Source organism: Spea bombifrons, chromosome 5 (genome assembly GCF_027358695.1).
Source record: "Spea bombifrons isolate aSpeBom1 chromosome 5, aSpeBom1.2.pri, whole genome shotgun sequence".
NCBI classification, from domain to species: Eukaryota; Metazoa; Chordata; class Amphibia; order Anura; family Pelobatidae; genus Spea; species Spea bombifrons.
The window spans coordinates 50683131-50706212 of NC_071091.1; the positions used below are offsets into that span (position 1 = coordinate 50683131).

A 23082-nucleotide genomic window follows, 5' to 3' on the forward strand; every position below is an offset into this window, starting at 1 on the left:
TAGTTTTCCATGAAATGAAAGCAAATTATGTTTCTGTACTAAATTAAGTTACAAGCTATTTTCACCTATTTATACCTACGCATATGGGCCTTTTCCTCAATAAGAAACATTTAATCTAATTAAACATGTCACTTTTGTATCTACCTTTGTAGAATTGCCATCACTCCACCTTGAGAGTCTTTTTATGACGAGCCAAGGAATATAGCATTCAGTATTCTGGAATAAACGTGATTGATTCTGTGAATCTTTAAAATGTATAAATGTTTTCTTTAGTAATAATATAGGTTATCATTTTAAGCAGTAAATGAGCACTGAATGTCATATGTTGGAGTTTGCTAATTTGTCACCTGTCACATGGTTTCTCATCCCCATCTGTTCATGATTGAAGTTATTGAAACACTACAAATTAAAGGGGAATTGCCAAGGGACATCATTAAGTATCCAGGGAATAAGGTATAAACAGCTAATTATTTAGTGTTCACTTGAAACAACAGGTTTGAGGCAAGAGAAATAATTAAGCGAGCTTTAACGTGACACAATCACATCACATTGGTCTATTTACCTGTTTCTATTTGTTGTCTTGGTAATATAATGTTTTGCTGAGAAAAGGAATAAAGCATTTCATGTGTTAAAGAATATGGAATGTAATATTCTCAGTCAATGGTAGCATGCTTCAGATAGTGGTATATAATATAAAGATATTCAATATAAAGTAGTTAATAGACACAAGGGGCTTGATTCAATAACTTGTCTGAACCTTAACTGCTATTAATGTTGGTTGAAAATGCATGGTTTGTGATCAATTTCCCTGACTAAACTTTAAATAGTGATTGTGGAAACTAGACTACAAGTACTTAAATTGTGTCTAAGTATATTAGTGTGTAAACATGTGTCTTTAAGTATGTTAGTTTGAGTGCTTGGGCATTTTAGTGTGTGTATGTGGGTATTTTAGCGCGTACAAATATGTCTTTGAATATGCTAATGTTGGTGTCTGTGTATGTTAGTGAAAGTGTGCGTCTGGTTGTGTTTGAGTGTCTGGGTATGTTTGTGTGTTAGTGTGTGTATGTTTGGGCATGTGTTAGTGTGAGTGGTCAGGCTCTGGATTCTCCCTTCCCTCCAGCTGCCGACTGCATCTGTTAGTAGCCTGCCAGAATCTAGCCCATTACTGTGAGTTTTATCACTATACAGCTCAATCACACACACTGCACATTACACAGTTTTATGGGGCTCTGTGATACACTCATATTATGCATATTATTGTGAATTTTACTACTGTTTGACAACTGCTTTTGCATTATTTTCAAATTAACCCTGTATTAATATGCATTAGACATCTAAAAGATCTTATTTCTGATGAAGTGGCCCGCTGCAGAAAAAAAACTTGGACAATCCTGCTATATGCAATCCCATACAGTATATCAATCTTGATAGGGAAAATGACCATAGCCAATGCAGAATGGAGTCTTAATCAAAGGAGATACTTTTTATTGGACCACCATGTAAAACCTGCTGGTTTCATAATGGTGGCAGTTGGTGAAGCAGGATTTTTTTTTGTTGTTCTCCATCTATCACAGGGCCTTAAGCTTTTTTTGAGGTTACGAAAAGAGTTTATAAATTTCTTATTACCATGTAATTTTTTCATGATGTAATGCTATTTTTTACTGCAGCTGATACAGATCAGTGTGGTTTTCCATATGTAACATAAAAACATTTGGTGCTCTCGGTACAAGATAACTAGATTTTAAAGTGTTTCTTCTGAAATTTTAGTTGACTCTAAATCACTAAAACGTATTGCCACAAAATATGTAATATTCAAACTTTATTTAGAAAAAAACTTTATAGAGGCTCCATTATGGCCCACACCAGGCATCCTAAAAAGGGAATACATTAGAGAATAATATGAGATTTTATCAAATATATATATATATATATATATATATATATATATATATATATATAAGCACAGTTTGTGTTCACGTACTGTTGTTCCATTCTTTTTTTATTGTCCATGAACGCTTAATAAATGTATATATTTTTTTATACATGCATGGACTTCCTGGTGTCGGCTGGCGCAACTATCGTTTTTTGTGTACACTAGCACAGACTAGTTATTTATTGTATAGTGATAGACTTAAGTATACAAGCTATCACAGACATTACTGCAAGGATCTTGGGTAAAGTGACTAAAAGAAAAGAACATCACTTACTGTCTAACTAAATTATTCTGATGATGGGTCAGATGCAGGGCTGGCCTTAGGGGTGTGCGACCTGTGCGGCCGCACAGGGCGCCATAGCCGCAGGGGCACCTACCAGGGAGTCGGGAATTAAAACATCATTTTTTTTTCACGAGGTGGAGAAACAGGGGCGCCGAACGTTCGCTCATGAAGTTTTCAGCAACCGTTCGGCGCCCCTCACTCTCCTACGCGAGGCATCAATCTCTGATGCAGAGAGGGAAGAAGGATGCCTCGCACTCCCAAAGCAGGACCCCGGCAACAAGTTAAGTAAGGATAATGAGAAGTAGGGAGAGGGGGTAGATAGTGAGAAGGGGCAGAGGGGGGCAGTGAGAAGGGGCAGAGGTGGTAGATAGTGAGAGGGGGCAGAGGGGGAAGGCAGTGAGAAGGGGCAGAGGTGGTAGATAGTGAGAAGGGGCAGAGGGGGGAAGACAGTAAGAAGGGGCAGAGGTGGTAGATAGTGATAAAGGGGGAGAGGGGATAGATAGTGAGAGGGGAGAGGGACTACATAGTGAGAAGGGGGAGAGGGGGTACATAGTGAGTGGGGATAGATAATGAGAAGTAGGAGAGGGGTAGATAATGAGAAGGGGGAAGGGGGTGCATAGTGAGAAAGGGGGGAAGACAGTGAGAAGGGCAGATAATAAGAAGGCTGAGTAGATGGTGGAGGGGGTAGATAGTGAGAACTGGGAGAGGGGATGGAAAGTGAGAAGTGGGGAGGGGGGGTGCATAGTTTGCCAACAAAGATGTCTTACACTGGGCTGTTTGGGGACAAAGTTGGCTGAGGCTGGGCTGTAATGTGTGTGTAATCTTTGTGCTGCCTATGTGGGCAGTGTGGACACCAGGGCTGGCTTTGGGGTGTGCAACGTGTGATCTATACCTTTAATGCTGAGTTTATATGTGAATTCCAATTGATTTATACCTGCAAAGCTGGGTGTGCGTTATTCTGTTGATATGTATCTGGTACGCTCCGTTTCCATACATTATAGTATTGTATACCTACAAATAGAGGGTTTGTATGTCTGATTCTGTTTATTTGATCTATACCTTCAATGCTGAGTTAACATGTGATTTTCAATTGATCTATACCTGCAAAGCTTGGTTTTGTGTTGATTCTGTTGATCTATACCTGATATGCTATGTGTAAGATTTGTCTTACCAGAAGGAATCCGATATGCAGGACTGGAACACACTTGCTCAGAACAGAACACACGCAAGGGGCCTGGTGAGGGTAACAGGGCACTTGGTGGTGTGGCTGTAAGCACGAGTGGTCAGAGATACACGTAGTCGGGTTGGATAGCCAAGGTCGGGATGCCAGAGGTACACGTAGTCGGGTAGGATAGCCAAGGTCAGGATGCCAGAGGTACACGTAGTCGGGTAGGATAGCCAAGGTCAGGATGCCAGAGGTAAACGTAGTAGCAGGGAGAGCCGGGGTCAGGAAACCAGAGAAACACAGGAAGCCGTTTAGTAGACCAGGGTCGGATACCGGGAGATCAGGAACAAGGTAAATATATATGAATATATATAGGATACGGGGGAGCTCACGTAATACGGACAGAACCAGTATAACTGAGCACTGTGTGTACTGTGCTCGAGGTTTAAATAGCCGGGGGGGGGCGTTCCCCGACGTCCGGGACGTGATCGCGTCCTGCGGCGCCATAGCGACGCAGCGGAATCCAGCCGGCGGTCAGCTTCATAAATATTCATGAAGCGGCCGCGTGCGCGAGCGGCTGCTTCATGTTCCAGTCTGCGGTGCCGGTGTTTCTGCCGGGGGAGAGAAGAGGACGGCCGGGAGCTGATTAAGGTAGGTGCCTTACAGGATCCCCCCGCAAGACGCGACCTCCGGGGGCGAGGATGGCCTGGCTTGAGAGGATGCAGTTTATGAAACTTCTGAACACATAATGGAGCATGAACTTGACTTGCCGGTTCCCAGGTCCTTTCTTCTGGGCTATATCCCTTCCATTGTATAAGGTATTCTAGGTGCCCTCGACGGATCCTGGAATCTACCACTTTTTGTACCACGTATTCTTCAACCCCGTCGATGACCACTGGTGCAGGAGGAGGAGGTACCCGGTCAGGAAAAGGATTGGCCACCCAAGGTTTGACCAGCGACACGTGGAAAACCGGATGAATCCGACAGGTAGAGGGGAGTTTCAATTGCACTGTCACTGGGTTGATGATTTTCGTGATACTGTATGGGCCAATGAACTTAGGTCCCAGTTTCTTGGAAGGGATCTGTAAGCGCAAATGACTTGTGGACAGCCAAACTTTGTCGCCACAATGGTAAGTAGGGGGACTGGAACGATGGCGATCTGCATATAATTTGTAGGCCTTTCTGGCCTTGATTAAGTTTTGCTTCAGGACTTGAAATTGTCTTGTTAGCACGGTGACTCGATCCGAGGTCCCGGAAATCGTAGGTTCGGTTGGCAGACCTGGAATCATAATAGGGTGGTAACCATAGTTTGCGAAGAATGGAGACATCTTTATAGATCGCTGTGTTTGATTGTTGTAGGTGAATTCTGCGGAAGGGAGAAATTGGAGCCAATCATTCTGAAGGTGCTAGGTGTAACATCTTAAGTAATGCTCTAATATTTGATTGAGACGCTCGGTCTGACCGTTGGTTTGTGGATGAAAGGCCGTGGACAAAGTGGGACGAATGTGCAGCTTGCGGCAGAACACCTTCCAGAAACGAGATGTGAATTGTACTCCACGGTCTGAAGTGATAGTTCGTGGTAATCCATGAAGCCGGAACACTGTATCCAGAAACAAGGTGGCTGTGGTGGAAGCGGAAGGAATGCCAATTGTGGGAATAAAATGTGCCATTTTGGTGAATCTATCGATCACCACCATAATTGTGTCGTGTTTATTGGAAGGTGGTAGATCGACAATAAAGTCCATAGAGATTTTAGACCAGGGAACCGAAGGAATAGGTAATGGGCGGAGAAGGCCCGTTGGTTTTCTACGTAGGGTCTTGGTACGAGCGCAGGTGGTACATGAACGGACAAACGAGGTCACATCTTGGTCTAGCGAAGGCCACCAGAATTGACGTCGAACGAGGTCTGTAGTCTTTTTAATGCCCCCATGTCCGGAGAGGAGAGAATCGTGGCATGCTTGTAGAACCTTTAAACGGGCCGGGGTCGGTACAAATATCTTATCACGGTAGTATAATAAGTTTTGGGTACGACGAACAGGAGGATTAGTTCTCGGAACTACGGTTCTGCGGGATAAGGAACGAATAAAGTCCATGAGAGATGGTTGATGTGTGAGGAAGAGACTGGAAGGAAGAATAGTATCCGGTTGAGTCTCGGGACAACTCGATACAGTAGGTAACCGAGACAAGGCGTCTGCTTTGGTATTGCGGGATCCAGGGCGATACGTGATATGTAGGTTGAATCTTGTGAAGAAGAGAGCCCACCGAGCCTGCCTGGGGCATAGGCGCCGTGCGGAGCGAAGATACTCCAGGTTCCGTTGGTCGGTATATACCGTTACTGGATGTTGAGTCCCTTCCAACAGATGACGCCAGGTGTCCAGAGCCTGTTTGATGGCCAGTAGTTCTCTGTCCCCCACACTATAGTTCATCTCGGCCGGGGTGAGTTTACGCGAGTAGTAGGCCACAGGATGCAAATTTTGTTTCTCCCCATGTCGTTGGGACAGAACTGCTCCTACCGCAAGATCCGAAGCATCCACCTCCAAATGGAACGGTTCCGCCACCATGGGTTGAATAAGGATGGGAGCAGTGGTGAAGTGTTGTTTGAGAGCGTCGAACGCATTCTGCGCTTCCGGTGTCCAGGCAAAACGGGAGTATTGACGAGTCAACTTGGTGATGGGTGCGATAACATGAGAGAAGTTTCTAATAAATTTGCGATAGTAGTTCGCAAAGCCAATAAAACGTTGAACTCCTTTTTTATCAGAAGGTACTGGCCACTCCAAGATAGCTGACACCTTTTTAGGATCCATCTGTAGGTTTCCAGGTGTAATGATGAATCCCAGGAATTCTACCTGATCAGCTTCAAATTGGCATTTCTCCAGCTTCGCATAAAGGTGATGTGTGCGTAGACGGTCGAGAACCATTTTGACCTGGTCGCGGTGATCGGACAGGTTTGACAAGAATATGAGAATATCGTCCAGATAGACCACCATAAAGACATCCAGATAATCCCGAAAGACGTCATTTAAAAAATGTTGGAAGGTAGCAGGGGCATTGCAGAGCCCAAAGGGCATGACGAGATATTCGAAATGTCCATATCGACTTCGGAAGGCGGTCTTCCACTCGTCTCCTTTACGTATGCGGACCAAATTATAAGCCCCTCGGAGATCAATCTTGGAAAAGATCCGCGCAGTTTTGAGTCGATCCAGGAGTTCAGGAATGAGAGGTAACGGATATCTGTTTTTAATGGTGATTTTATTTAGTTCCCGATAGTCTACACATGGTCGCAGACTCCCATCTTTTTTTTCTACAAAAAATATTCCTGCGCCTGCTGGAGAAGTGGACGGTCGGATGAACCCTTTAGCTATATTTTCTTGGATATAGTCCTTAAGGTGCTGTAATTCAGGTTCTGATAATGGGAATATCCTGCCGAATGGGATGGGAGCACCAGGGAGGAGATCAATGGGACAGTCATAAGTCCTTTGGGGAGGAAGTGTATCGGCTCCCTTCTTGTCAAAAACATCACGGAACTCTGCATATTGTTTAGGAATACGTGGATCAGGAGGAGGAGGCGAACAATCAGGAAGCAATAGGAGTGTAGGGTGGTCTGTCCGGCATTGATTGCGGCAGAACAAGGATTGGAAGGAGAGGGTCCCCTTGGACCAATCAATTGTAGGATTATGGAGTCTTAGCCAGGGTAGGCCAAGAATTACTGGAAACATGGGTGACGGAATAAGGTCAAAGTTCAAGTATTCCGTATGATTATTCCCCAATAGAGCATGAAGTGGTGATGTTTCGTGTGTAATGGGTCCAGTAGACAGGGGAGACCCGTCGACCACTTGTATATGTATAGGAACCGGTTTAATTAAAGTTGGTATATGCAGTTGCTTGGCAAAGTCCTGGTCCATGAAGCAACTGCTGGCTCCAGAATCAATGATAGCAGAAACGGTGGTTGAATTATTGATCCACTGTAAAAACAAGGAGATGTACAGGTGAGGAGAACCGCCCTTAGGGAAGGAACTAAGGCAAACTTTATCATGTGCAGGCTTACCCCTGGGAGGGCGTCGTGGACAGGTAGATATCAGATGTCCTGGTTCACCACAGTATAGACACAGATTGTTCCTCCGACGACGGGCCTTCTCGGCTTCTGATAGTGGGCCACGTGCCACTCCGATCTGCATAGGTTCTTCTGGAGGGGGCATGATCGCTGAAAACTGGAGAGGAGGACCGGTAGGAACCGTAGGAGCAGTATGAACCGTAGGAGGGAAGTGGCGTCTCGGGGTAGGAATGGCTGAAACTGCGCGTTCCAGGCGTCGTTCCCGAAATCTGCGGTCAAGCTGTATGACCAGGTGTATGAGGTCTTCTAAGGAATCAGGAATGCCCACGCGAGCCAGTTCATCCTTCAATCCCTCAGCCAAACCCAGACGGAACTGATCTAACAGTGCTGGTTCGTTCCACTTGCTTTCCATGGCCAAGCTTCGGAATTCCGTCACGTATTCCTCTACTGGCCTCTTCCCTTGACGTAAAGCACGTATGGCAGCATGAGCAGAGGTAGTGCGAAAAGGATCGTCAAATAAAGTGTCCATAGCGTGACTGAACTCGGCCCATGAGTTCAGGACTGGATTATTGGTGCGTAGTAGATGGTGAGCCCAGATCTGTGGTTCCCCTGATAGTAAAGAAATCACAGTTCGTACCTTCACATGATCGGAGGCGTAGGTTCTGGGTTGGAGAGAGAACAGGATTTGGCAGGACGTCATGAAGGTACGATAACTAGCTCTGTCTCCTGAGAAGCGCTCGGGAAGAATAGCCTTGGGTTCCGGAGTAGCAGCAGCAGCAAAGGCCCCCTCCATTGGTGGAAGTGGAGCGGGAGCAGGAGATGGTTCCCCAGGGCCAGGAGGGTTAGTTTGAAGTTCATGAAGCTGATGCTGCATATGCGCATGGCTGGCTTGGAGGTCCTGGAAGGAGCGAGTAAGCATCCGAAATTCCTGCGGATTCCATGTCGGGGCTCAGTTATTCTGTAAGATTTGTCTTACCAGAAGGAATCCGATATGCAGGACTGGAACACACTTGCTCAGAACAGAACACACGCAAGGGGCCTGGTGAGGGTAACAGGGCACTTGGTGGTGTGGCTGTAAGCACGAGTGGTCAGAGATACACGTAGTCGGGTTGGATAGCCAAGGTCGGGATGCCAGAGGTACACGTAGTCGGGTAGGATAGCCAAGGTCAGGATGCCAGAGGTACACGTAGTCGGGTAGGATAGCCAAGGTCAGGATGCCAGAGGTAAACGTAGTAGCAGGGAGAGCCGGGGTCAGGAAACCAGAGAAACACAGGAAGCCGTTTAGTAGACCAGGGTCGGATACCGGGAGATCAGGAACAAGGTAAATATATATGAATATATATAGGATACGGGGGAGCTCACGTAATACGGACAGAACCAGTATAACTGAGCACTGTGTGTACTGTGCTCGAGGTTTAAATAGCCCGGGGGGGCGTTCCCCGACTTCCGGGACGTGATCGCGTCCTGCGTCGCCATAGCGACGCAGCGGAATCCAGCCGGCGGTCAGCTTCATAAATATTCATGAAGCGGCCGCGTGCGCGAGCGGCTGCTTCATGTTCCAGTCTGCGGTGCCGGTGTTTCTGCCGGGGGAGAGAAGAGGACGGCCGGGAGCTGATTAAGGTAGGTGCCTTACACTATGTTTCCATACATCATGTATACATACCTGCAAATATAGGCTTTCTATGTGATCTATACATGCAAGTGCTGTTTATATGTGTTCGATCTATAGTTCACAGGGAGGAAGGAAAAGAGAGGTATGGCTTAGTGAATGAGGGACAAAGGGACCGGGAATGATTGCAGTAGAGAGGACAGCTCTTCGTCATGGTCAGGGTAAGAAGGAGGGAAGACTGCACTGACTATCACAGTCTTCCCCTAATTTGCAGTCAGTGATTGCATGCTAGGAAGCGTGGAGCAGAGCCCACGGAAATGCTTTCTGGGGTCCAATTTTTTCAATATTTAAAAAATGTTTTTGGTACAGCAGATTAGCTGTTTTTTTCTTGTATTTAATGTATATTATTGTTTCCAGTTATATATTATTGTACTTGTTTGCACTTGCACAAAGCTATTTGTTTGTTACAAGATTTTTTTCCTTTCTTTTTTTGGGTTGGGGGGGCGCCAGAGGAGTACTCCGCACAGGGCACCAGAACACCTAAGGCCGGCTCTGGTCAGGTGAGTATGATTGAACGAATGGTATAGGGCCCATCATTCATATAGGCACAAGATACATATCTATAAATCACTTGACATAATTTGGCATTTAAAAAGACATTACAACACAATATTAGTACATACAATCTAGAGTGCTTAGCTGATACGTGTAATTTAAAGGTGCCACATTAACTGCCCTTGGAAGAGCTATCAATTCATTCTTTCTTATTAAGGCTTAATCAAGTAAAACAATATTGTTGTTGTGATAACAGCATTTAAGTGCATTCTTTAGTGTCATGACAATTAAGTGTTAGTAGCAAAAAATGTAATTTATGAATGAAACTAATTTTTACATTAGGGAAAGAATATTTCTGTGGAAGGCTGTACATGTGAAGTAAGAAGTAAGATGATGCTCCACATGTGTGAAAATGCCTTAAAGCTGTACATTGCACACGGTTTTCAAAGGCAAGGTATCATACCAAATAAAAAGACTCTTAAACTGCAACTTCTTGTATTTCAATTAATGATCATTTTATAATTTATCTAATTTTCTTCAGGCATATTGAAGTAAACCATACTCTGACTAAAGTAACCAAGCACTCTGTTTGTATAGTATATAGAACAATTCAGTTATACACTCTGATAGCAAATATTCAAATGATTTTCCCAAGCACGCTTTCCATATTGTCTCAATATAGTTACAGTAATGCAAAAAGAGAGTGAGATAATTATTCTGAAACCTACATGCACATCCAAAGTGTCAAAGTTCCCTTCATATCCCAGCAGCTATAAACAATATTTGACAGATGTATAAAACAGCTCTACTAAGAAAGATGAACAGACATAGAAATAATATCTAAGATGCAATGATATGTAAAATGTGAGACCAGAAATTTAAAAAAATGATATATACAAAAGAGAGGGTCTGTAATATTAAAAATGATATTTCAATATTCATTTGCAATTGCAAACCATTTACTGTGCTCTAATTGGTTTCAATACTTAACTGGTGTCTGTAAAAACAAGAATACAAAGGGAAATTAAATTTACTTGTCTAATGAAAATTAAAATATAATTATTATGTTCTTCTAGTTTATGCAAATGTACGCATACATATATGTGACTGTTACAATGTGATGTTGTGTATAGAATATAAAATCTGCTATTATTAAAGTATTATTTCATAATTTATACATAATAATATATTAGATCCAATCGATGATACATTATCTTTGAGTAGTATCCATAGAAAGATCTTGCATTTCAAGGATTGCTTACATTTTTTAATGATAATGACAAACTAACGAGTAAACTCTGAAACGAAATACATTTTAAACTTCAAGTGTCCTTTATGTTATAGTGAGGAAATGCACATTTAATATCTACATTAAAGGTACTGTTTTTAACTTTATTATTTTATTTGTTCATCTGAATATTCGCAGAAAAAGAGCAGAACATTAAAAAGCATTTTCTGTTTCTATATCACATGACAATTAAGTGTTCTCTGCAAAAACTTACAGACAAGGGTCTGGGCACTCAAAAGTACTAAAAATAATGTTTTTAATGCTGCATTTAGTCATAGATTCCTCAATAGAGTAGGTGGAGCAGCATTTTAATTTTTGGATTTAGCAAAATAATAATATAACTTGTGAAAAAAGACAATGGGCTTTAGGGATATTTTTGCTTCTCATTTGGGTCTGAACTAAGTTTGTATTGTACTGACATTTTCTGACAATGCAGTCTCTCAATATTTGCATACAGTAACCTTTGGTTTGCCGAGGAACTTGCCACCAAGGTTACAAAAGACATTTTCAACTTTGCATAATTCATGGAAAAATATGATTTGAAAGGCATAATGGTCATTTTTTGTTTGGAAAGTGTTCTTGTGTTCTTTTAAGTTGGTGCTATATATGTGTGCAGTTACTTAATTTGGAAATTATATTGAACAAAAACAAGTATCACTATAATAAAATAAACTGTGCAATAAAACACAACTCACGGTGTAATATAAATATAAGAATGAACCAAAGTTTATTGTAGCCCAGAAAAGGTGGGCTTATGGATTATGTGATCAATATAATACCTACTTAATTTTATCAAATTCACCTTTACCTTGTGCTTTGATCTTGTCAACCAGCATAATTGTAATTTAGTTCAAGCATGGGAAAATTTTATGTCACGTAAATATCTAATCAATTCTCTGTCCTTAAGTTCTCTCCCTTCTCTTTGCATTTTCTTACAACAGCTGCCTAAACAAATCAGCAACAATCAGCAACTTACCAAAAATGGAAGCAAAATAGTATTAACTATATAATGGAGAGGAATAATCCTGCATATTCCAATACACATTAGGTACATGACATCAATATTAATTTACCAAACCTGGAAGCTTGCTTAGGCTTAGACATAAAATCTAGTGATATGTTTATTTATTTTTGTGATTCCAACAAGTTATGGTCAAAGAATGAAAAAGGAAATGTATCGAAAATATAGGAAATAAAATCAGATATACATATGGTTTGTCTGAGATGTAAACTTAAATAATCTTTATAAGTATCACTGATGTTATTTTTAAGAGTAGTACTCTTCGTTTTTGATAATTGATATAATCACTAGAGGGGAGGCTATTGGCACCAAAGCCCCAAATTTGGAACTCTGAGGCTAAAGCGGGGGTCTCCAAACTAAAACCTGTGGGCCACATCTGGCCCCCACAAATTTGCATCTCACCCTCAGCAATGTGAACTGCCACCAGTAGACTGGCCATCCAAAATTTGTGTGACTGCAGCCATAAAAGAGCCACACAGATTTCTACGTGTGGAACTGACGGGCAAATATGCAGAGCAAGAACACACTGCAGACCTGCAGGCAGACTGAGAGACTCAGAGGCCGATGACAAGAACATTAGGTAAAAAATTAAAAATATGAATCCAGGTATGCTGGGGGAGGGTACGAAGTGGAAATAATACTGGGTATAGAGGTATAGGGAGATGATTTTGGTGCAATACAAAGTAACAATACACAGATAAATACACACGCATACATGCAAATACACATACATACACACATAAATACACATATCAATGTATACATACATAAACACACACAATCTAACATCTGACTTACACATACATATGTACTATGACACTGTACGGCATCAGGGAGATGTTGTATGTGTATTTTGTGCACAAATTATGTATATGGGTCATTGGGGTGATGTATTCGAAGAGAAGAGAGGTCCAACTACAGTATTGTAGCAGACTGGATGCCCAAGCTGGATTTTCAGGATCCAATCCAGATGATGCTTACATTAGGCACATGGGCATTAAAATCCCCTGGAGCCTGAGAATCCCTTTGTGCTCCCAGGGCAAAGAGAGGCCCTGAAGAAGATCCCCTAGCCAAGTGCGGCAAACCTGCCTAGATCCATGTGTACTGTCTGTCAAGAGGAGCTCTATTGAGTGCAGACATACTTGTTTATTAATAGGAATATTTTTGCTGTATTTCTGCATCATCTAGAGTAGCAGTGGCTACCTGCCTATGTCAGGTAGTGCTGGTAGAAAAGCTAATGAACAAGCATGCATGTGTATTATATAAATGCTGGTAGCTGGGATGTCATAACCCATTGATGGCAATTGATGTGTCTAGTATGCCACAGAAATGTATGCAGTTTGTAACAATATACACGTCTGGCATGTCATGGGTTTGAACAGGCATAGAAAGCAATCAACGATACCAAGTCAAGTGTCAAGTTTTGAAAATATAGGATAAATTTAATTACGCATGTGCAAATGTGGCCTTTTTAGCCCCCAAATAACCAGAAAAAAACCCAATGCATGGGTGGCATCACTGTACTGCTGAACACAAATTGGGGTGTTGTTTTGAAGTGACATATACCAGAAGCTGTACATTTAAACATTAACTACAATTTGAGTGAAATACTCCAGGGTGTTTAGTTTTCAAAACTATATGGTTTGACGGGGGTTAATTAAATTGTCCGGCTTCAAAGATGCCCCAAATAGGTTATTAGGCGCAGGGTGACCAAATGAGAAAAAATGGTTTTGAAATAGCAATACACTATTTCAACTTATTGTCCTATAACTTGCAAAAAAGCATTGGGTGTTTCTAAATTTAGGACAAATATTAAAATCTATTTACCAGGTTTTGTCATAAGCTTTTGTACATGGGTAAAAGATTTTGCACATACGTCAGAAAAAGTGTTTTTTAAATTGGTCACCATATTTTAATATTTTTCTTTATAGTGAATTAGATGATGTGATCAAAGTAATGGTATCTAAAGAAGCCCATTTTTGTCCTAAAAATATAATATATACTTTGTGTGGGTAGAGTATATATAAAAAAGATAATGATACCTAAACACAAACACTCCAGAAACTTTAAAACAGCTATTGTCACAAAGGGTACAGAAATAATAACAGCTCTGTTCTTAAAAAAAAAAAGCTCTGTTCTGCAAGGGTTAAAGGCCTCCATAATTAAGTTATGTTTTGAGATTTTTTTGTCTTTTTATGTTCCAAACTTTATTCAGCACAAAAGAGGCAGTCAATAAAAGGCTCGAAAAAAGAAAATCTAGATTTAGCTACAGCAGTTGACCTGAAAGAGTCCGTTTGTAAGAATATAAAATTAGATATATTGTTTAAATATTGCTTAATCATACGTATATATATATATATATATAGATAGATATATATATATATATATATATATAGATAGATATATTTATAGACACACACACACACGCAAAAGTATTTTTTGTGCCCCCCTTGAGTTTGAGCTTCTTTACTCAAATCTGCTACGGGTTCTAGCCCTGGATTTTTTGGAGACTTAGCATATACAGTATGGTTATATCTGGTTAGCATATAGTTATAATTGTTTGAAATATATCAATATTTTTTGCCTGCCCTAGTTATAGCTCCACTGTTATTTTATACTTTGCTTGTTCCAGGTTGTATATTAATGCATACAAAAAAGTGAACAATGCAAAACTACAGCCAACGCAATGTTTTTGAATAGAGAATAGGTATTCAATTACCTAAAGGTATTTGATGCAAGTTTTTTTTTTCTGTATTAATTCCTGCCAGATGAAAAAGATATCTAAAATTTGATGTCTTTTTTTTCATTCTACCTGGATTGATTTAAAAAGGTACTATACAGAATACCAAAGAACTTTCTAAATTAGCTGATCCTGAGATTCCTGAAATATTAACTGTTTAATAGCTGAAATGTCACCCAAATTGCTCTAATTATAGTCCTCATGGAAACCTTGACTTATCATTATTTAAAGATAAACTCAGCTACCTGCATTCAAGCAGGGATATCAACCATACTGGTGGCAAAAGCATCTGTTGGGTCTTACATATGACCACAGCAGTGTAGAATAGGGATGAGTCAGCCAGACTGTGCGACCCTGAGAATCTGCTCCATCACCCTGAGATTAGGGCAAAACCCCTGAGACTCAGGGTCAAACCCCAAGAGTTCTCAGGTATGTATATACAGTATATATTGCTTAAATATTCTTCATTGAAAATGTGCAGTTTATATGAATTAGCAAAACACATGCATCACAGCTGGTACTTAAAGATTAGTACATTTTTTAGTAGCATACTACGTTAGGTATTGATCATAGTCTTACTTCAGTATATTATTCCATATTTTCAAATGATCCCTGGAATTCTGACAAACAGCATGAACAGGGCATATTGATAAGTATTCCAGTGGCAACAGAGGGCAATTTCCAGATGCTTCATTCTACCCCAAAGAGCACAGATACAAGCAAACAGACCTTAAACAGATCCCTGTTGGTTGTAGACTGAAGCTATGTTTCTTGCTGTAGCAGCTCTGTAAATATGCATTAGGTATGAACTACATAATTGTGATTTAAAATTCTATTCGCTGCCATTCACTTTTGTACAATAAGTAAAAATAAATTAATATGAGTGCATTTTGGAGATAACTGTAATAATTCCTTCGGTAGGATCAATGAAGAAAGGATGGGAGCCCTTAGAATTCTGCTGCCCTCTATAGATTTTACTGCATGTACAGATTAAGTTCTGTATTTTTGGCAGACGGGACAGGGCTAACAGCTGCTCAGCAAATTACTTCAGCTTTTTTAGACCATTTGAGTGCCAATGGCTAAAATAGTACTGGCATCTCTACTTGCCCACTCAATCCCCTGGCATTAACTGCAAAACTAAGAAAATGAGGTAAGACAACTAAAGTTTTGATAATAATCATAAAAAGTTTTGAAGGTGCTTTCTGTAACTTATTGGTTAAAATTCATTTATGCAAAGTCCCTTAGATCCCTGAAGTAGAACCATGGAGCACAACCTTCTAAAGAAGAAGATGGTTCATGGAAAGTCAGCTGACCTTAAGCACCCCTATTCTCCCACCACATAAGGCTTCTGAAACTGACAATTTGTCAACCTAAACCATCTTCAATGATATACAGACCACCACCAACACATGTGATCTACTGATAAAAAAAAAATGTATAATAAATACTATGCACCATACACTTATGGTGTATTTTGATACTAAATTCATTTTGTCGGGAAGCAACATTATTTTTCATAGTTTTATTACAATATGGGAGACCTTTTTCATAAAATATATTATAGACAATTTAAAACCAAGCTTTTACTTGGTTTATGCAGTATGTATATTACATTTTACAATAAATATATATTACCCGTATGAAGTTATTGAAAACTAATCGGCAAATTGTAATTACTTAACGGTTTCCAAAAGGAAACATGTATGCATTAACCCAATTTCAATGGCCTTTCTGATATGTTGCTAATTTTAGTCCTATCCAAACCAGGTAGCGGGCATCACAAAAGGAGAAATAAACAACAAAAGAAACCTGTATGAATAAGATGTGCATGAATTAAAATAAATGCACTCAACTGCCTATGAAGTGTGTTTGATTCAATGTCAATAAAAGTCAGTTTTCCAGATGCTTTCTTCTGCCCCATAGACCACAGATACAAGCAAATAGGTCTTAACAGCTCCCTGTTGGTTGTAGACTGAACAGCTGCCTCTTGCTGTAGAAGCCCTGCAAATGTGCATTAGCTATGAACTACATAAATGTGATTTCAAATATAGATGTCTTATTCACTGCTATTCACTTTTTGATTCATATCAGACATAGATGTTATGCAAACTGGCTGTTAGACCAGTGTAAGCACTTTTTTATGGCTATAAGCAGTATAAAAAAAAACATGCTTGGAGTTAAAGCTTCTTACCAGACCAGAAGCAAAGAAGACAGCCAACAGTGCCAGGCAGGCTCCCATAACAATGAGCAGCAGAAACACGATCAGTGGGTGCTGTTGGCTCATGCAGTAATAGGACTCATAAAGCCAGTCCCTTGACTTTTGCTGCTCTTGTCTAATAGCCACATCTTCTGCTCTGTCCAGGAAATAGCGGCGTCTTCTCATCGCTTCTTGCCACATTAGAAAAGGCTATGGGGCTACCAAGCTGCCCTCCTTCAAATAGAGTATCCAACAGGAAAGAATAAGAAAATACCAAATCCTAGTAGTTCCCTAAAATGTAAAAATAAAAAAAAAATCCCCCTTTTTTCCTGTTGTGTTTCAACCAAGCAGCGGAAAGAGACCAAAGCTGGGTGATAGTAAAAGGTAGAGCTCCAGTGGCATGATGCTGGCAGGGTCGAGAGAGAGTGAATTATACAATAGCACTAGGAATTAGGATAGGGAGACTGAGGTTGCTCTAAGTTTGCACAGAGTGCTCCAAGGCGTATGTCAGATGAGAACAATAAAGCCAAGTGCACGCCCTCCCCTGTCTCGGCAGCAGGAACAGCACCAAGCTCATTCATAAGAGGCTACCTCCCTTCTTTTAATAGGGAAATAACACAGAAGCATATTAGGCATCCAGCTGCATTAAAAATGAATTTATTCCAGCAGCTTCTTAGAGAGATCTGCTATTGTGTTAACAGCCAGTCAGGATGGAGAGCTTCATGTACAGAGGATGGCTGACAGTAGTGACTGTCAGCCTGGATGACAGTTTGGCAGCTTATTTAGACTGGAGTAGACGAATCCTACTTTATCAAGACAATCGCAGCATCTCTGGTTCACTAAAAAAAAAAACGTGAAGAAATAGTTGTGAGACCGAATGTCTCAGCTGCTGCAGAACCTTTTTTTGAGTTGTTAATGGCTGTGATATTTGGGTATTTGAGCCACATCACAGGGCAGAATGGGAACTGGCCTCTCACCTTACCAAGGTGCCCTTCAGTATTTTTTTTTATAGTGGGCTAGTCAAGTGTTTGTCTGGTTTCAGGTTTCCAGGGGCAGACCATAGCTTTGGCACTATGTCCAAATATCTTAGTGTCGCTGTGAATAATGGTGTATTAACCCTTTCCCCTTTCTATACCATAAATAAGGTGCACACACTATATATATATAGATAGATAGATAGATAGATAGATAGATAGATAGATAGATAGATAGATAGATAGATAGTATATATATCAATATATATATATATATATATACATATATTTATTTTAGGCAGATATAAAAAAAATCTGTAAAGTAATAATGTTAGTGGTTTTTTATCATTTAACAAACTTGATGGACTGTGTATCTAATAACCAAACATGGGTCAAGTTGTCCCTTTTTTAACCCCTTAATGACAAAGCCCGTACATGTACGGGCTCAAAATGCATTGTTTTCAATGGGTTTAGGGACCGCCCATTGTCCTTAAGGGGTTAACTGTTTATTTAAGTAGAGTGCATGGAAAGTGGGACAGCATCACCATCCTAGAATTTTCCCCAGTAAACAAAACTTGACTGGGCTATTTCAAACAGGTGGGAATCCCAAAAGTGTTTAGCTGTATTGGCATCTCAGAAATAATTATAATTCCTATTTGATTTTAATATTTTACTCATATAGTCTTCATGTTTATCTGCTTTAAGAGGTCAATCCTTATTTTATGCTTGGCATTGTTTTATGCTCAGGATAGCTATATTCATTTTAAATAACTCTGTGATAACCTCTACCAGTTCTGTTCCAAAAGTATTCCATTATCTACCATTTTCTCATTGAGTGGATGCTTTCTTACATCACATAAAATCATTTCATTTTTGTACCACTACCTATTGGCCTTTTATTTTCTCTTCCTTTGTTTATTTAAATGTGTGCATCACCCTTATTCTTTTTGTCTTTCCTTCTAGTTATACATGCTAAGATACCTTAATCTTTGCTGATAATTTTTAGCATGTAATTTTAATGTTTAGCAGAAAAGACTTATCAAAGACATTCGAGAAACCCTGTATGGATGAGACGTGTTGGGTTGTCGAACTCTAAACATGTGTCATGCAGATACATTTTAGTTGAGAGACTTCCATGCCAAAGACAGACAATCCTGTTGAGTGACAGTAGAATTAGTGATCGATCACCAAGTATTCTGCCAGTGGTGGAGGTGTGAGGATCAGCTGTTATATACAGAAAACTATTGCCTTGGAACTAAAACCATTCAGCTAAGCATGACATCTTATCTGGCACTCAATATGGCGAGTCTATCATTAGTTTTATATGTGACAAACACTGGTCATATGAGGTTAGGTGCGGTGTTACTTCTGAGTCAATAAGTGTCTGCCAGCAACTTGCTGTGTGTTTGGCTACAGAGGATTATGCACTCTGTGTTTGATCTCTTCAACGATATTGTCACAATTATTAGCCTTCTTATGAATACTATCATTATTTTAGTTTATTTATAAAGTGTCAATGCATTATGCAATTCTGCACAGTAAGGAGCAAAATTAAATTTAACGTTAACCTGAAAAGCCAGAAACTTTATTATTATTATTTTTATTATTATTTTAGGTAAAGATATCGGTAACATGCACTCACCGGCCACTTAGGTAGACATGTCCAATTGCTTGTTAACAAAATTAGCTAATCAGCCAATGACATGGCAGCAACTCAATTCATTTAGGGACGTAGACATGGTCAAGACAATTTGCTGAAGTTCAAGCCGATCATCAGAATGGGGAATAAAGTGGATTTGAGTGACTTTGAACGTGGCATGGTTGTTGGTGCCAGACGGGCTAGTCTGAGAGTTTCAGAAACTTCTGATCTACTGGGATTTTCACGCACAACCATCTCTACGGTTTACAGAGAATAGTTTGAAAAAGAGAAAATATCCAGTGAGTGACAGTTGTGTGGACAATGGAAGACTGGGAGAAAGTTGCTTGGTCTGATGAGTCTCGATTCCAGCTGTGACATTCAGATGGCAGGGTCAGACTTAAACAACATGAAAGCATGGATCCATCCTGCCTTGTATCAATGGTTCAGGCTGGTGGTGGTGTAATGGTGTGGAGGACATTTTCTTGACACACTTTGGGCCCCTAAGTACCAATTGAGCATTGTTTAAATGCGACAGCCTACCTAAATTAGGACAACATTCCCATTCAAAATACACTGAATACATCAGAAAATATATGTTAATACATAAAAACAGGATCATTTGCAGATTGTAATCAGACTTAAGGAGATGTTGCTACACCTAAGTTTTGATTAGGGCTGAAACAACTAATCGATAATAATCGATAATGAAAATCGTTGTTAACGATTTTCATTATCGATTAGTCGAATTGATTTTTATCGATTTTATCCTTATATAATCCGACCTCAAACAGAGATCGGATTATAACACTAGAATCCAGATCCCCCGCAACGCTGCAGGGGACCTGGATTCCCCTCACTGTCGGCCAGTCTCTCACTTCCGTCTCTCTCCCCCCTCCCATACACCCCTCTGACTCCTCCCCCCTCCCATACACTGCTCTGCCTCTCTCCCGACTCCCTGGTATTTTGTGAACCTCCGTTGCTGACAGGCACTTTCACTGCAGCTTCATAGAAGCCTCAGCGTAAGTGAAGGGCAATAACGGAGGCTGTCTGTGCACATCGTACAGACCCCCACCGGCTGACAGAGAATCGAGGTCTCCTGCAAAGGATCATCCTCTCTGTCAGCCAGTGGGGGTCTGCATCGCACAGACAGCCTCCGTTACTCACCTTCACTTACCCTGAGGCTTCTGTGAAGCTGCAGTGTAAGTGCCTGTCAGCAACGGAGGTTCACAAAATACCAGGGAGCCGGGAGAGAGGCAGAGTGGTGTATGGGAGGGAGGAGGAGTCAGAGGGGTGTATGGGAGCCACCCTCCCATATGCAACTCTGCCTCTCTACCCGGCTCCCTTGTGTCTTGTGAACCCCGTTGCTGACAGGAGGCAGAGTGGAGTATGGGAGGGGGGAGGAGGCAGAGTGGTGTATGGGAGGGGGGAGGAGCCAGAGTGGTGTATGGTAGGGGGAGGGGCCAAAGTGGTGTATGGGAGGGGGAGGAGGCAAAGTGGTGTATGGGAGGGGGAGGAGGCAAAGTGGTGTATGGGAGGGGGGAGGAGGCAAAGTGGTGTATGGGAGGGGGGAGGAGGCAAAGTGGTGTATGGGAGGGGGAGGAGGCAGAGTGGAGTATGGGAGGGGGGAGGAGGCAGAGTGGAGTATGGGAGGGGGGAGGAGGCAGAGTGGAGTATGGGAGGGGGAGGAGGCAGAGTGGAGTATGGGAGGGGGAGGAGGCAGAGTGGTGTATGGGAGGGGGAGGAGGCAGAGTGGAGTATGGGAGGGGGAGGAGGCAGAGTGGTGTATGGGAGGGGGAGGAGGCAGAGTGGTGTATGGGAGGGGGGAGGAGGCAGAGTGGTGTATGGGAGGGGGAGGAGGCAGAGTGGTGTATGGGTGAGTTATAGTGGTGTATGGGGGTATGATGAATTTCAGGGAGGCAGAATGGCATATCTGGGGGAGTTAGAGTGGTGTATGGGGGGTATAATGAATTTCAGAGTGGCATATCTGGGGGAGACAGAGTGGTGAATCAGGGAGAATTCCAGGGTGGTGCAGGGTATTTATGGGGAGCAGAGTGGCATATCAGGGTGCACAGTGGCATATAGGGAGGTATAAGGCATAAATGGGGGCAAGTGGCATATTGCAAGTTATAAGGCATATCAGGGGGGCATAAGACATATCTGGAGGTAAAAGGTATATCAGGGGGCTCAGTTGGATATCACTGGCATATAAGGAGTATAAGGCATATCGGGGGCACAGTGGCATATCAGGGGCACAGTGGAATCTCTGGCATATAAGAGGTATAAGGCATATATGGGGCAGAGTGGCAAGCTGGTTAACATATGAATTAATATTTACTAATAACTTTGTATTAAAACCTAGTTTGAGAAACACTGTGTTTGGGTTCTTGTTGCTTTTATTATTATGTCAGTAAAATAAGAAGGTGAATAGCGAGAGGCCATTGCAATAAAGAGATAAAAGTGTAAATTCTACGTTTTTTATTACATTATTTTAAATAAAAAAAATTGAATTTTTTATCCGATTAATCGATTAATCGAAAAAATAATCGGCCAACTAATCGATTATTAAAATAATCGTTAGTTGCAGCCCTAGTTTTGATAATATTCCTGTGAGATACACATCAAAAAACACAACTTTTCTATGGGTCTTAGGTAGTGTGAAAAGGTTCAAGATTATCATCAAACTTAATGATAAAATGATAAAAGGTTTCTTTTTAAAGAGAGAGTCTAATGTCCCCAACACCCTCTCTAAAGAATAATACATATTAAAGTACCCTATGAGTACTCCATCATAGAAGCCCCGGCAGAAGTGCCTGGCAACAGCGGAGGTTTCACCGGCTGCCAGAGAGGAGGATCCAGGTCCCCTGCAGCGCTGCGGGGGATCTGGATCTTAGTCTTACAGTCAGACCTACAGTATATTTGGATTATAAAAAGACCTCTGAAAAAAAATACCTTGTCTTATATTCGAGCAAATATGGCAATTCAACCATTCTATATTTCAAGATCAATACCTAGTTTATCATCTAATATGTACAATGCCACAAGCTATATTTCTTGCATATCTCTGGTACCGCCTTAACCCCACTATTGCAGGGAACACATGTCCAAAATTATCAGACATGTTTATTTTTAACTACATGATGGGCTGCAGTTTATAAGAAAATGATCAAGTGTTAGCCTAGGGAACAAGGCTGTACTGGGAAACACATTAATTGGTATAAGATTTGTGCTCCATTTTATCACCTGCCAGCTGTGCATAAATGCAGCACATTTTGAAATGGACCAATCTTAGCAATTAGCTACTAAAAGGAAAGTGATCACTTGTGAAGAGGAAGATGATGCCATGATCAATTAGATGATTTCTGAGAGCTAAATGCTCAGAATAAAATATACATTGTAATGATGACCTGACTGTTTATCCTACCACTGACAGGTTCTGATTTATTGTAGTCAAATAGTGTTATTTTTAGTTCCTACTTGCCTTATTTGCTTTTTTTTTTTTTACTTAGGCTCAGTCAACAATAAATGTAAAATGTTTCACATAAAGGGACTCTACCACACACATATCCAAACAATGGATACAAAATTGCATAAAGATGAAGTTTAACCCTTTATAGTTGTGCATTTAAA

At 41.0% G+C, this 23082-nt stretch overlaps 1 protein-coding gene across 1 annotated transcript in view; it reads right to left on the reverse strand.

Annotated features, from left to right (window-relative positions):
- ADCY2 (adenylate cyclase 2) overlaps positions 1-17151 on the reverse strand; it is a 276856-nt gene extending 259705 nt beyond the window's left edge. The window contains exon 1 of the mRNA XM_053467615.1: positions 16837-17151. Coding sequence (XP_053323590.1) covers positions 16837-17043 — 207 coding nt within the window. The 5' untranslated portion in view covers positions 17044-17151. The remainder of the gene's footprint in view (positions 1-16836) is intronic.
- Positions 17152-23082: the final 5931 nt, after the last annotated feature.